The 16466-nt window shown below is 43.3% G+C and overlaps 1 protein-coding gene across 7 annotated transcripts in view; it reads right to left on the reverse strand.

Moving 5' to 3' along the window:
* Window positions 1-8471: 8471 nt before the first annotated feature.
* The window catches only part of ERC1 (ELKS/RAB6-interacting/CAST family member 1), a 304797-nt gene continuing 296802 nt past the window's right edge, over window positions 8472-16466 (reverse strand). For all 7 annotated transcript variants that reach the window (XM_074826139.1, XM_074826142.1, XM_074826138.1 and 4 more), the window contains one exon: window positions 8472-15230. In XM_074826139.1, coding sequence (XP_074682240.1) covers window positions 15093-15230 — 138 coding nt within the window. In that variant the 3' untranslated portion in view covers window positions 8472-15092. The remainder of the gene's footprint in view (window positions 15231-16466) is intronic.

Raw genomic sequence — 16466 nt, forward strand, 5'->3', positions numbered from 1 at the left:
CACATTTCAAGGTCTTGTTCACAGAAAAAGTGCATGTGTATGTATTTACACATGCAAGAAACTGAAGATGTGTAAACCAATGAGTTCTAGTTCAGATTGCTGTCATGTACTCTTGCAAAGGTAAAATTAAAGACATAGAGTTCCCCCATGTAATTTAAGTGTAATTGTGTGTGTGTTCTGTATTTTCTGTGGTCGACATCCTTAAATCATGACTGAATTTTCAACTTGAGAAACTGATTTTCCAGGATGCGCAGAGAACCTACCTGCTAACACCACTTGTGGCATCTGAAGTTAAGCCAAAACACTAAATGCTTCAACACATCCTGGGACTGTAATTATACACACCTGCAAAAAACCAAAGAAAAACTCTCCCCAAAACCCAAAAAAAAAAAAAAAAAAACCACCCAAAACCCCACAAAAACTGCAGACACCATGATTCATGCCCCAAAACGTATTTGTTCACATGCATAAGATCTTGTTTTTAACTCAGGGAGGCTTTTTTTTTGGTGGATTTTATTCTTGTTTCTGAGCCTTTAGTGTCCACTGAAGCTACATTTTCTTTCATTTCCCTCCAGCAATGGGAGCTGGAATTTCTTTTTTTTTTTGGTAAATACATATGGGGACCCCCAGCAGGGCTTCAGGGGCTGTGTTTGCAAGAACCAAATGTTGTGGAAGATTGTAATGTTGTGTTCAATGCTCTTCAAGATACAGCTTGTATACAGTCCCTTTTATAGTAGCATGAATAACATTGTGCACAGAGAGAAAAACAGCTTTTGTGTGGTGCAGAGGGCCCAGATACGCCTCTCTTGAGCCTTAATAAGTATATGAAATTGGGCTTTAGGGGTGACCACATCATTCATTGTCAGTGAGTTATGGGAACCTTCCCAAGCACACGGCAGCTAAACCTCTAGTCATCAGTAGTCTTTTTAGAGGCCTGAACTGCATGTGGTACATGCTGACAGAGCTCTGCTGAAGGCAAGTGGGGAGCTGGCCTTCAACATCATCTTTGGTTGATTTGCTCTCTATCTTTTCTTACATTTCCTTGTTGAGAAGATGTTAGTAGTTAATGGTGTCAGCGCTACCGTGAGGATGTGCTTCGAGACACCTGGTTGGCAGGGATCCAGTTAGGTTTGGCTCCGAGCTGGGCAGGAAGTGGTTGCTATGCCACTGACTCCTCACACGTCCACAGAGGTTCCCAAATGATCCACGACACCCTCGCTGCACAGCGCCAGGCTGCAACACACCCTGCAGCGACACAACCCAAAGGCCTCCGTCGTGTCTGAACATGCCGAGATATTATCTTAAGATTGCACATGTAATGATGAGCATAAGCGATACTGTTGTGCTGAATAAGGTCTCTTACCAGAAAAACAAAAACAGGGAAAGTTGGCGTCATCGTCTCTAACCCCTGTCGCTACTCAGCTGTAAGCAAACGCAGAGGAAAGCTCTGGGTCAGCGTTAGGCTGCATGACTTTGCTGTATGGATCTAAGACTGGTTTCCCAATGAAGTCATGCTCCGGTCTGTCACTTCACACAAAGGAAGCCTCTGGGTCATCCCTGGTGATATTTGTCTGCGGCTTTATAGATAGCTTTGATCTACTCTTCTGACAGATGAGCATAAATAATTGTGTTACCGCTCTTGTTTTCAAGAGTCATCACTTCATTAACAAAGGGATGAAATTAAAGTCTCCAATCGTGAGGGCTAGGAGCAGCCTTTCACTGTCACCTTGAAGTCGTTGTGCCTAACTCGAGCTACTGGGGGGAGACTGTAAGGACTGATGTTGCATTGGGTGCACTGCATCTCTGACATCTGCTCTTAGGCAAAGTGCTCGTTCCTGCAGCTCGGCGCAAAGCCAGCAGCCGCTGCCTGGCACACCAGGCTCATGGGCTGGGTGATCAGTCAAACCCCTCCTCAGGTCCATGAAAAACTGTGGGTTACAAACAGACAGTGGGTGTTTGAAGACATTAATCCCTCCCTGACACTCCAGGGTGGCTGTGGACATGGATTCCCAAGGGAAGCTTGTGAACTTGTGTTATATTTTGTCGACAAATCCTGATTCTGCTTTTTCCTCGGGATTCCTCCAGGCTGTTGTACCTCTCCTGCCCTGGGTCTAGCAAGGGATCCATTCTGGATTCAAGGTGTCCTGTTGCTGCTGGACTAACAGGAGAGGACTCCTTTGAGGGCACTGGTAGGAAGCACAGTCTGTGGTGTGCAGTCATTGAGGTGATGGAGAATTTTGAATGCTGGCCTAAACACACCAAGGGGAAAGAGTTTGCATTATCTGTGCTCAAAACAGTGTTTCACATTTCTCATGTCATTTGGGCAGGAAGAATAGAGACCTTACAGTATTGTGTGATTTGAAATGGTCCCAGAGGAGTTTGCAGAAGCTTGGGTGGATTAAGCAACTTCATTCCTACCATCTCCTCTTGGAAGGACCAGCAGCACTCTGTGCTCTGGGGCAGCAGTTCCTGCATTTGTCACACCCATTGGGTAACTTTGCAGGCTATCCAATGTAACCAGCAAACTCCTAGCGTTTAACAGTTTTGAATTAAAAAAATAAAGATAACAAAAATGGGTGCTGCTTTCTGAGACACACAGAAAGTTGACATTACTGAATAATTGGGCGCTGCTGCCCTAAAGCATTTTGCTAGTTTGTCATCTGAAGAGACAATGCAAGCCAATGAGTTACTACCGCTTAACAAATTGCTGCAAGTTAGCTGAGCTTTAGCAATTGGCAGTATGCATGTTCTTAGCCGAGCGCAAATCTAAGTCAAGTATGTCAGCTGAAACAGCAGCTGCCAGCTACCATTGTCCTCTCCTTCCTTGATGAGTAGCTGAAAAAACTTGCCACGGTCATATATCATCCTCAGTGGAGATTCTTGGTTTTCCATACAATCCGCTGTTGTAGGGCCTCCTCTTATGCAGACAATCAATATACCAGCATGAATTCCCACTTATCCTGGTTCATTTTACATCTTTGGAGCCCTGAGAGTCTGTAAAAACGCAAGTATTCACCAGTCATGCCAGGCGCAGTAAAGAGGACATCTTGGGAACAGAGCCAAGCTCCACACGAACCCCTTAATATCTTTGTTACCACTTCAGCTGCGTTCTGCTAAAAAATGTTTAAAAAAAAGAAAAGAGGATATCCTGTACAAACATCATTCTGCTGGATTTATGCATAAGAGATTATTTCCCCAAATAAACTCCTCAGTAGAGTCAGAATTATACAAAAAAAGCCACTCGGTACTGGTTTTATCCCTCTGCATCAGATCAGGTGAGAAAGCAGCAATGAAGTACCATTTCTGGTACTGCAGAAGGAGAACCAAGCGATCTAACTCCCATCTTCTACTGAACAATCAGCCTTTAACAAGCTCAGCCTGCGCTGGGTATGCTCTGTACAGCACATGCAGGGTCAGCCACCAACTGCTCTCTTTGGCACGAACTTTACATTGATCCCCACACACAGTAACCTAACACAAAGCCATGTTTCCTAGGAGGAGAAATAAGGGCAGTTTTTACAGTCTGCTTTGGCTGAAAGTGTCTCCGAGAGGGTTTAACATTTAATATCAAGCAACAGCTGATAACAGGTTGTGAGCTGCCTGGGCCAGGTAAAGTGACAGTTTTATTGTACTTGCATGTTTGATCTTCTCCACGGTAAGTGATGCATAAAGCACCTTCCGTACAAACATCTGAGCTTCCTTGGCTTTGGTGGATGCCACGGGCTTACAGAGCTCCCCAGTGACTCCAGCCCTGGCTGCTGCTGAGCCCCCACTCCCTCTGAAAACAACCTTACAGTTACCACTTGGATTGGGAAAACATATCTGAAGCCAAAACATGCTACTTTACAGCAATGAAGGATATCAGTGAAAGTGGCAATAGTTCAAAATATCCTTAATAGTTGCACCCTTTGCTTTCTCAAATCTTGACTACCACCACCAGAATACTCATAGTAACTATTAATGCTAAATTCATTAATTCATAGCAGAATGACATGAACTGCTGATTGAAGTTACATGAGGACCAAAAAAGCAAGATGCTGAAATCAGACTTACCTCCTTCTGTGCTTTGCACTCAGTCTTTAAATCCCATGTGCATGTATTGCAATTGTCCTCCAAGTCATTAAGTACCTGACATAGTATCTTGCAGTTCTCAGCAACTGCAGCCTACAGGAATCTGCAAACATGTGCCCCTTCTGTGATATGCCAGTCACCCTAGCTGTCAGGTAGAGTCTCAAATATTTTATACAGGGCTTTATGGGAGCTGTGCTGCCGCCAGGAATGACCTGTGTTCTGTAGACAATAAGGAAGAACAGAGGAAGCACATCGCTACCTCCATTTTAATGTCAAACCATATCTCCCTCTAAGTCTTTGACTCCCTAACAAGCCGCAGGCAGTCTTTGCTGTGTATGGTGTCTGATCATAGTTAATGTCCAGCTGTGTGTCTGAAGAAACAGTAGTCTTTGCTAGATGAAGATTTCAATTATCAAACCCTTTAGGGCAATTAAAGTTCAAAGATGTGTCACATGGGGACGTGCTGGCATACCCAGGGAGCAACAGCACAAGCTGCTGTCACTGAGGTGCTGCTCTGTGTTTGGTGTAGGTGGGAAGGTAGAAGCGGAGGTCTGCCCACAAGCAGCATTCAATCGCAGGTGCTTTGCGGCCTTAAGTACCCTTGACAGATGTTTTGTAGAGAAGGGTCAGATACCTCTGTCAAGAGAGGGGGATGAACACAGAAACAAGCTGAAGGTTTGGGCAAATGCAGGTGTGCAGCTAAAGGGAACTAGGTTGCATTTTTATACATGTAAGACTAAACTGAGCCAGGTACCCAAACAGATGCTTGACGCACACATCCCTGGAATACCAAGATTTTTCTTGTCAACCTAAACAAAGGAACACATGTACAGATAGAAGAGATGAACCCAAATTTAGCTCTGGATGTGGATGATGTATATGCATGCTGTGCTAGACCAAATCCCCTGCTCAGGGCACTTGTGGGCTATGGAATTTGAAGTCTGGGTCCTCCCAAATGTCAGCATTTGATTCATTTTAGAGTCAGGTTAGAGCAGATATGAGCTCATGTCTCTTGAAAAATATGGAAGGACTCTGAGACCATTCTTTATAGGAGCAGCCCTCTTGATGTTTAAGCGGTCACTAATGTGAGGGACAATTTACAGAATCAAAGTAATGAGAGGCTTGCAACAGAGAACTGGTGGTCTCAGAAGAAGCATGGATGGCAGCAACGCTAGCATTTATGCAATTACTGATTTGAAGAATTCAATTCATTCTGCACACTTAATGAAGGAAAGGTCCAGCAAAAAAATAGTTACATAAATACATCACTGAAAATTGCATCATGGACCTATTAGGCATGAAGTCATGCAGATTTTCTAATTTCCAGACCTCTGGCATTGCAAGCTTAGTATTCTTGAAACATGGTTTTCAGCATGCATCTGTATATATTTATATATTATCACACGGATGGGCACAGACAAAGATATATGCACACGTCCACTTCAACACATTGGGCTACAAGATGACACACTGTTTAAAGCTAAAAACAGTTTCTATGTGTTATATAAGAGAGTTTAAGAGCACTTATATACATTCCAAGACTTGTGGTTCCCCAAAATGGTGCGCCCTTACAGAAAATGAAAGGTTTACTCAAGCTGAACAAAAATCCTTCTAGGAGGGGTTTTAAGCTACAGCAGCAACCCATCCTTTTTCCCAAGACATAAAGAATTCAAATGTTTTTTCACTTGTCTTGTCACAAGGTTTGTGTCCATAGGTGCTCCTGGAGCTGAATTCCCGCTGAAGTAAGTGACACCTTCACACAAAGCGGCTGCAGAACCTGGGCCTAAATATTAATCATTCATCTAGAACAGGTTTAATGTTTGCAGTTGTAACCATTGGGAAAAGCTACTGATCATGTACTTAAAACCAGCCAGATTCAAAGCCCACACCCAGATAATCACTTGCTGTAACCCCATGGCTACACCCAAACTGGTCCCAGCCATTCTGTTTACATTTTATAATACATCATCAATATATTCAGAAACAAAGTCTACCAACATAAGGTGTATGGCTCTGTATGCTTGATAAGCAAAAAAATCATTTGCAATTAATTTTATTATATATGGCTACAGTACATTTAGTTTTCCAAGGCATATGCCCCTTCTTGAGTTTGAGAGTTTTTAAAGACAGTAAAAAAAGAGGACTTCAGCCATTTGCCCAAGATTTCTAAACATCCTGAAGCCCAGTAAGAAGAGTGGCTACTTGATATCTTGAAGTCCCAGTCTAAAGGTCACTAGTCATATGCAGATCACTAGTGCAGTTTGTAATTACTGTTTTGGGTAATCCTGTGTGGTACAGCTGATGTATCCCTATAGCATCAATCCACATAAGCAGAAGGCACCTGTACAGCACAAGTGCAGCAGATCCTGTTGCAAATAGGAGATCCTAAATACGTTGCTCTTCCCAGTGGATTGCTGATGTGGTTTCAGCAGACTTGCCCTGACTGGTGTAATTTAGAAAAACAGGTTTTACAAAGTCGTCCTGGCTAGAATACTGCAGAAGGCCCATGTTTAATCGGGAGCCTGGGTAACACAGGGGCTCTGCACACTCCTGTGAACCTATCTTTGCCATATGTGCAAAGGAAAATGTTTTAAATTTGTGTGTGTTTGATCCCAGGGCTGACCATTTGCTATTTCCACTGCTGCCTTGCCTGTTCTGTGTCACAGTAACAGCAGTCAACACGGACAATTTTATTCAGATGCTGTTGTGTTTTACTGCACAATACATAAAATGTAACCTGATAATGCACAAAAGGGATTTGGCATCTTTGCTTTGTAGCGGGAACAGTGTTATTGTTATGGGCCATCCAAAATATGAGTCAGCCTGCGGGGATACGGCGGTGCAACACACCAGGCAGCCAGAGCCGGCGTGGGCTGTGGCAGCTCAGCTCGGCTCTGCCTGCAGATGTGCTGCTCTCCTTGCAGATGTGCTGCTCTCCTTGCAGATGTGCTCTCCCGCTGGCGGTGGCTGAGACTCCTGCCTTTCACTTGTCCTCTTCTTTTGAAAAGACAAGCCATTCAGAAATGGCATTTGTATCGCTTTCAGACTGACGGATACTGCATCGTACAGTATTTGGTTAAATTTATGTGGCATGTGGTTTCATTCAGCTGATCTGGACTGTGCTCGCAAAAGCCAGGCACACCCTGGCCTGACGGGAATCACGAATCCCCTTCTCAGCCAAAGACGCTCAAGAGAACATAAAACAGACTGGGAACCAAACAGCCGATGGACTCTTCCTTTCAAAGCTCCCGAGACCCTTAATCCTCACCTATCTTTTTTCCACATGCTGCTTTACATGCCTGATTGAAGCCCAAGCGATTGAAACCCAATTAGCAGAGGGAGGGGAATGTCCAGGCACTGAGATCAGGATGCCTGTTCCTGTCACACATGAAGTCACTCATATGGAAACAGTGAGTTGGGATCTTAAGAGCCCCTTCAAATGATAAATCTACAGAACGCAGAAGGGACAAAGCCAGCAAGAAAGCCCAGAGGAAAATCAGCTGCACAGATAGGCAGAAGGAGAAAGAAATGGAGAGGCTCTGAGAGAGAAATTGGTTAGAAAGTATCCCAATTTGGGGAGGTCTGCTCTGCCGGGGCTTCAGGATAGCTGCGGAGAATCTGGTGGAGTGTGTTTAACATGGACATTGTTCTACCAGTGGGACCCAGTGTTGCAATGCTATTCTGTTTAGAACAGTTAAAAATGCCAGAAAAATGAGATTTTATAGTGACATTACTCAGACAATTTCCCATGTCCTCAAAATGCGGCTGGAGACTGGACGCTGGTTAGAGCCCGTTTCCTCCAGTGTTGCAGGGGGCTTGTCCGACACCACAAAATGGTGACTCTCCTCCCCTCCTGTGTGGACAGGACCCGTGTCCGTGTCTCACCAGGAACACGCTCTGTAGGACAGTCTCGCTGGCCTTTGCACAGCCAGTCTTTCCAGGCGCATTAATCCGTAAAACGTGATCCTGACATTGACTCAATGCTGGATGCACATCTGGGATTCAGTCACTTGTTAGCAACGTTTAAGTCACATTTACTTGGAAAACAGGCATGAGAGAGGCAAAGGAAACAGCTGACTGTAAACACAGTTGTATCTCCACTTATCTGACCTGTGAGGTCCTGGGGTAACTGGGACACTCCTGCGATTGACAGCCCTGCACCCTCACCCTGCAGGCAGCCCCACCTACGCCCATGAGTGTTGCCAGACACGTGGTGCAGCTGAGCCCCCCTGTAGGGTTGTTCCCGTGGTACGGGTGGGCGACAAATGGGACCTCCAGCCTGGTCCCGGGGAACTGCCACACAGTTGCCCAGCCCTCCTACCTGCCCTCTGATCCTGGGCATGCTGGAGAGGGCACCGAGCAAGACACACCGAAATTCACAGAAATGAAGATACAGCACAGAATTTTTAAATAATTTTATAATTTCCTGATGAACTTAGTCTGTGAATAAAAAAAGAAGAAAAAAAAATGAACAAAGTGTTTATATTATCAAGGCAAAGTTGAATATAACACATTTTCTTTGCAATTTCATTATCCTGTCAGTAACATGACTCCAGCAATAAAACACATACAAGTTGAAGGCAGCGTGCGCACTTGCATCACAGACATCAATGTCTCCCGCCGCTGTTATTTCAAAAAGGAATTCAAGTATGCTAGATCCCACCCCCAAAGCCTGTCTCCCCCTCCGCTAAAGTGCAACACGTCTCTTCCAAAGCAAATGAGGGATCCATGTCTGTGGAGTGGATGGATTTTTTTTCCATCCCACAGATTTTTTTTTTTAACCCCACAAACGATTTGTGAAGCTGGTGAACGGCTCTCCTCATTTACTGACTTGGAGGGAAACGGCAATATACTGTTTTAGTGGGCTTGGAGCAGCATGTTGGGCTAGCACAGAAATTATTCCCCTGTTCATGGTCCCGTTTGACATCGTCCCTCAGCATCTGAACAGATAAAGGCATCTGCCACTAAAGCCTCCCCAGATATACTGCAACGAGCGTGTCAGTAAGGGCCAAACACGGCTGTCCCTGGGCAGGCAGCTTGGACAGAGACTTGGCCATGTCCACAGAGAGCTGGAAGGATGGGGTAGATTAAAGGAACTCGTAAAATCTGGTGTCAAATTTGGCTTTTAGATAACCACATTTTGTAACAAATAGGAGTACATGTGACTGATAGATCTATTTTCACCAGTTTCCAAATGGAAAAATAATGTTTTGAACAAAAAGCCCCACTAAAGCACTGAGAACCTAAAGTGGAAACATCTATTTAAAATCAAAACTGATTGACTTGATTTTCAAGATCCAAACTAGAATTGTAAAATGTGGACAAACAGCATATGATAAGTATGATATAAAAAATCATTCATTTAACAAAATTCTTTAGCTAGTCTCATAGGTAAAGCCATTTGCGTGGGTTTTTTTGTTTACGTTAACGTGCCAGTTTAGACTCACATTGTTCCTTTAAAGCAGTGCAAGTCTTTGATGGAACAGCAGCAGAAGGCAGCTGCTAGTCCCTTCCTGTACCATACTGCGCTGCAGCTATGTGACCAATACTGGACGCAAAGAAATACAACTTTGATAACGGACCTACACACGACTACCTGCACCAGTCGATCTGCGCTTGCATGTGTCCCTGGTATCAGCGGGTGTGACTGAGAAGACAGGGAAAATTTGGCCAAAGCATTTGGCCCATTTACATCAGCAGTTCCTATCTTAAGGGACACCTGATGTTGATAACCATTACCAGAAAAGACTGATTTCCAAAATAGTTTCACTCTGCCCATTTCTGTATTTCGCGTGTACAGTATAAACCTGGGAAAGCAGGAATTTATACAGGGTTTGTAACATTTCCTAAGAGGCCAAGCTGCCTTGGACTTCAAAAGCCTGTGAAAGGCAACTGGTTATAATTATAAGCCCACAAATCCTTTTCCGTACAATCCCAAGAGGAGGAGTCATGGCTTTGTTGCTTCTTTACTTGAATTCCTTTTGATGAAATTTATTTTTATATATTTTTTAAAACACATCTTTTTCAGTTCTACTACTATCATTTTTTTAATCCGACAACAGACACACATTGTTGGTAACTGCCCCAGCCTTAGGACCACACAGACAATATCGACAAGCAGAAAACAAAACAGGAAAAAACACCCCTGAAAAAGTCAGGAGAGATACTGATGACAGGTTTACAGCACTCACCACACACACTGGAAAAAGTCAGGATTTCTGTGTTTATGCTTTTGACACTAAAAAGTTTTGAAACAGTTTTTTTTTTTTTTTAAAAATAGTCAGTGGACACAGCCATTTTGTTCAGAAGGATCTGCTGTTGTGTAAGGTTCCTTCCATTTATGTGGAAAAAACAATTAAAAACATAATTTTGTTAAAAAACCCCCTGACACTCCTTCTCCTCACCACGCTGACAAGACGGCTTGGTGGAGTGGCCTTGCCAGGCGCGATGCCCTGTGTCCATGCCCAACCCTCCCACCCCGCCGGCTTCGCTGGGGCAGTGTTAGTTATCCACAGCCTTCTGCATCCTCTCCGGTTCCCTCTTTCACTGTGGGCGTTGAGCTGAGTAGAGGCTTCCTTTAAGTATCAGATGCCTTGATTGTACTATTTCCCTTTTGCATTTCATCGCAGTCATTTGAGGAATATATGCGATACTCATGTAGTGAAATTTTTGCTTTAAAATGGTATCACTGCATGACTCTCTATCCTTTGTAAAGACTCCTTCAGTGGCAACGATTGGCAATTAGTACAGGAGTGGGGACTCAATCCTGTCAACCTTTATCAGATGTAGAAATTCCCCAACAAATTGAGCACTAGCAGCAGAATGGGTGGGAATTACAGGGCAAATGAAAAGACATGCCCCTTTGGTTCAAAGACCAGGGTTATGTCTACAAGATTTATGACATTAATGCTTCGTTGTGCAAAATACTGAGAGCCCCAAAGTACCAGAAAATTTGCTAAAGAAGGGATATTCCAGTCGTGCAACCAGAACTAGCACACAGAGTTTCATGCATCATGTCAGGCCTTCACCTTCTGTCCCCCAGACTTGGCAAAAATCAGATACTCCAAAGAGGGTTTGGCATTTTCTAGAGGGAAAGCTGGTTAAAGGCAGTCAAAATGAGAGAATACTAGAAGCTTAGAGCTTCATCTGGGAGCACGCCAGCCAATTCTTCCAATTGCAAACAGTGCTCATGTCCTCACCCTGCAATTCTAGTGTTGTAATGTCCTTTTAGTGTTCTACATGAGGCTGGGTTCAGAGAAAAATATGTACTTGGACTCGTGGATATCATGAACAAGCGTGGTTGGGGTGTCAGCTTTTACACTGTATGTGGGCTTCAGGCTTGAGTTATTTTTTAGCCCAGACCCAGCTAAAATGACTTATTTTTCTACAGACAGTTCCTTAAGTCCTTACATCTCTCAGTTTCTCTACAAATGACAGCTTGAAAGAAAAAAATAATTAAAGCAATTAAAACCTTCACAGCTCCTGTAGCAAACAGAACTTCATTTAACAGGAGAAGAAAAAGCAAGTTTCCCCAGGCTCCCTGGGAAGGGCCCCTGATTTCCTAGAGCTGCTGCATTGCAGGACCGCTGCGCTAGGAAACTTTCTGCCTCCGCCTGGCTGCTGACACTTGGGTATAAGATTTTAAAAGAGCAGTGATGGGTTAGGCAACTGGATGAGCATCGCAGTATGTGCGCACATATGGCCCTTCTGCCACATGCCTGATATGCAACTTCGCGATGGATTATGACAACAAAATCCCTTTGTTGCTCTAAGGCCAATGGTACGGCACTCCATATGAGTGAAATGAAAAAGCTTTCACTGGTCACATTCAGCGTTAAATTGTGGCCAGCAGTACCTCCCAAATTACACAGTTCCTCAAGCTATTCACCATGACAAGATCTCTGTCGACACAGGATCAGAAGGATTACCTGAAATAGTTCAATGGAGATCAAGTCAGATCAAGTCTGTTCCTAAATGAGATCTGCTCTCTCCCTGAAAGCACTTTACTGAGATCTAAAATCAATGTTTAAGATGAGAAGCCGAGAAGACCTAGAAGGTAACAGCGGTTAATGACAAAAATTGCAAAGGCCCAATAATCCAGATGGGATGAACAGCAGGTGTGTGGCTGGGAGATAAAAGACCAAATGGCCAGCACGAAAACTAGCCAGGCTTGACAAATCCTCTCAGGGAAGAGGCTGGGAGATGTGTAAACAGTGAGATTCACCTGGCTGCCAACACATGGATCCTGCACACGCTGCTGTGACAGCACCGTGCCTTTGTCTGGGGCACTTTCAACTCTAGAAATGCAGCCACAGGCTGAGTAAAAGACACAGAAGAACCAGTGCTTCCTGTGATGTTTGGGCAATGCAGTAAACCACAGGAATTGAAGTGACAGCCCAAAGTGACCACCCCTTGTTCCCATCCCCTCCCCCTGCCCCTGCCTGCAGCAGAAACACTATCAAGGAACATCTCAGTAAGAGGTTTACAAGCAGGAGTCATTTGAACCATCGATAAGGGAAATTCCACAGCTTCTCACAGCAGAGGGATTGTTTTACAGCAGGGAACCAGGGCAGCTGGAGATTTGACCATATAAGTTAATGAGATTGTCAGGAGTGGTGATGGTGGCACGATGATGTTAGGCTGATGGCTCTGATGCTTTTACAGGCAGCATTAAATTCCTTGAGTGAGTAATTAGGGGTGATGAAGAAAAAGCAAGAGGAAAGATTTCAAAACAACAGCTCCTATCGAAACGTGCTGACTCAAATAATGGGACCAAAGGGGTGGTTCTGGGATGAGGCACGGCTCAGTGGTATGTACAGTCACTGTCTACACGCCTTCCGGTGTTCCCCCCTTGCACACATTCAGGTTCCCATTACTGTCCTCATCCACGACAAAAAAAGCTTCAGACACAAGCTGCTACTACAGCAAGAACTAAAGCTACATTTCCTGATTTGCAAAGCACTGGCAGTTCAAAACGTGGAAAAGGTGTGAATCACCTCTTCTTTGGAGACTTAGGTATTTCTTCCTTGTGGACACCATGGTTATGGATCCAGTTCCTTCTGCTGAACCATAACAGTAGAATGAATTGGGATGTGACTTATTTTAAATCAGTTAGTTTTCAATAAAGTCTACAGGTATATAAGGTTTCAGTTTTGCCCAATTTTCAGTGCTTGTTTGAAAAAAAGACAGGGTACATCTTCCCTTACTCAAACTTTTGCTGATCTCCTTCCTATTGGAAGCAATCAGTCATTTTAAAGATAAAAATCAGGTATGAAAGACCTACAGGGGAGCTGTGCTGTGGATTTGAAAGACCTAAGCTAAATGCAGTTTTCCTGAAAGGGCCTGGAACATTTTCCTTAGCATAACAGTTTAGTGATTTAAGCTCAAAATGTATTAAGTCATATGGAATTAAACTGTAGGCTCTGAATAGGAGGTTTACTGAGAGGATTCATTAGCTAGTGACTAGAAAACCAAGATTTCTTCCACTGCTGTGTTTCCCTTCGCTCTCCCCTTGTTCTCTTAAGCAATATGAGAAAGCTAAAGGGGAACAACTCCTTTAAGGAGCACATGGGGATGTGTTAAAGGGGTCTGTCCTGCAGATGCCCCCAGACACACATAACCACTGGTAGCCAGGAAAAAACGTGTCTCCCCATTAATGCATAGTCCAAGAATGAACACCCAAGTCCTACTCATAAAATAGGACTCTGACTCGCTACCACAATGACAAACCGACCTGCTATTTCAGGTCATATTACCTATCAGCAGGGGCTTTAACGAGTGTCAAAGATGGATGGGATCAAGACCAAGGTCTCTCATACACATACAAGAATTGCACTGGTTTAACTAAAGGTGTGATTTTATACCTATCTACCCAGCTGGTGCCAACTCCAGCAGAGATGCTCCTCTTTATAAGAATGGGTTATTGCTCTGAACTCAAACTCATTTCTCATCAATCTAAGCTAAACCAAAATAAATTAAATTATAATTATAGTAACAACTATGTTACTGATTTACCAAACAGCTTTAAAACTATACTTTTAAGCTAAATGATGCAAATTTCTCATTTACAAAACGCCTAAGACTATTCTGATGGCAGCTAGTGTTCACAAAGCTATGGCCTGAAAAATTGGCAATGGACAAATTATACAAGTTAAAGCTGGGAGCTGACATGTTGACCACACCTGCTTGAAGGGAGAGAGCTCTCCATAAAATAAGAACTTAGGAGACACAGACCTATGATGAGAAACCTCAGCTAAAAAACCCAAGAAATCAATGGATGAAAACAGTTACCTGAAAAAAGGCCCCACGCAGCACTTCAGAGTCAGATCAGTGAACAATAAAAATCAAAGTTAAGTAAACAGAAAGTACCAGTATGCCTACCTTGTTTCCCAGCTGCTAGATGAAGTGACTAACAGGAACAAATAGGGAAACTTTCCTTTCCTCTCTCTGTTATTTAAGAACATAAGAAACATTGAGACAGGCAGAGAGACCGGAGCTAGCTAGCTGATGCTGGCCAGTCATAAGCCATAATCAGAGCACACTCAGGTTTGGTTTTAGCACAATGAAATTCAGGCTTTCAGTTTTTATGAAAAAAAAAAAAAGAAAGAGAGAGAAAAAAAAGCAATAAATGAATGAAAGGCAAGGGCTACCCTTCTGCAACCTCATGGAGAACTAGAGCTGCTTGTGTTCAGTGGATCCACTCTTCTTTGCTCAGTAGACTTGGAAGAGCTCTGCTTAGCTGTATCCAAAAGTCACCATCAACATAGTCAATGGGGAATCAGATTCTAAAGCAGAAAGGCAGTGAGAAGATGAATGCAAACATAACTGATTAATTGTACACTGGAAGAACCTAGAGAGCATGTAGTTTTTAGAGGTTTTTTTTGCTTTTGTTTTCTTTTAAAAGGTGCACCAGAAGTTTCTATTGCATTTCTGTCTTTCACATTCCTCTCCACTCTCATGGCTCCTTGGACTGACTGGGCTTGGCCACTGGTGTGCTGCTCCGGTGGGGCTAGTGGCCGAGGTCATGACGACTCCTCAAGTGCATTGACGACTTGCTCCAGGATGTCAGGGCAGTGATCTGCTATCTGCTGTAAGATGGCATTGGCAAACTCCTGCAGCTCTGCACTTTCCTTCTCGCCCTTTTCTAACTCGTCATGAAGCTGCAAGAAACACACAGAGGTATGGTCATTCTCTGCTATTAAATGTGCTCACTGTATAACGAGACCTACCCAGCAGGCTCAGCTCTAAGCTAAAACACCACTTTTAGAAAGGGAGCTAGCAGATGTGTAACATGTTGGGCACTTCCAGGATCAGCCCTCTTCCCTTGGTGACTCCCTCACCACAAACCAGATGCTCTCTCCCCTCTTTATTTCCCTTTTTCATTCTACAGGACCAGGCTGGTGACTGTCCCAGTAAAGGCCATGTCCACATGGGAAAACTAACTGGCTTAACTACTCCTGAATAAATTATTCTATGATAAATATTAGAAAAACTTCCTCTGTACTATGTTTTTCTGAAAGCAATACAGCACTTTGCTAGTATGTTGTTTTAAACAGTTTGACTTTTATTCATGAACAACAGGATGTTTCATAGGTCATTAATTCCAATTTATTTCCTATATGAAATCAATAGGAACGTTACACAATTATAAATAATACTCAGACTTATCCAGAATTCTAATTTTTCTGTGGAATTAATAATTTCCAGAGACTGTTTCCTAACTCAGTTGTAAGATGACTATACACAGTTATGGTGGAACATACATGATTTTTGTTTACTAACTCTGCATTTCCTGTTGGATTGTTCGTTGCTCAGATTATTATAATTGGCTCAGAACGGGACATGGAACTTCAAAACTTTATTTTATTCACTCTGTCTACAGTCTATAAACTGTTTTTCCAACAAGTGGTGTTACAAACCACGCTACACAACATATTGGAGTATATGAGAACATAGTTTTTAGCTCTGAGCCTAATGCCATTGCCAGAATTAGGGGCCCACAGAGTCTCAATGAAGACCAGGAAACATCTGCCTTCAGTAACCTGTTTATCTGCCTAGCAATTGATAAAGTCCATGCTAGCCTGTGAACTATGCAGAGTCCCAAGTAAGGCTGTAATTTGTGCAAGCATTTTAGGGATTACTGTACTCGCAGTGGTCTAAGGATCTAACAGAACAAGGAGAGGCAGCATCTCTTACTAGACCAGATGATTCAGATAGATAGATTGGATAAGCATTCAAGCAGATAGCTCCCTCATATACTGTATACCCAAAAAACTCATCTGTTATTTCAGTGATATGATTTTCTTCTAATAAGGTCTATTCCCTGTGAATATAAGACAAGCATATTTGTAGCATACAAATTATGGAGACATACAATTAGATGCATTCTGAAGTTT

Source organism: Strix aluco, chromosome 5 (assembly GCF_031877795.1).
Source record: "Strix aluco isolate bStrAlu1 chromosome 5, bStrAlu1.hap1, whole genome shotgun sequence".
NCBI classification, from domain to species: domain Eukaryota; kingdom Metazoa; phylum Chordata; class Aves; order Strigiformes; family Strigidae; genus Strix; species Strix aluco.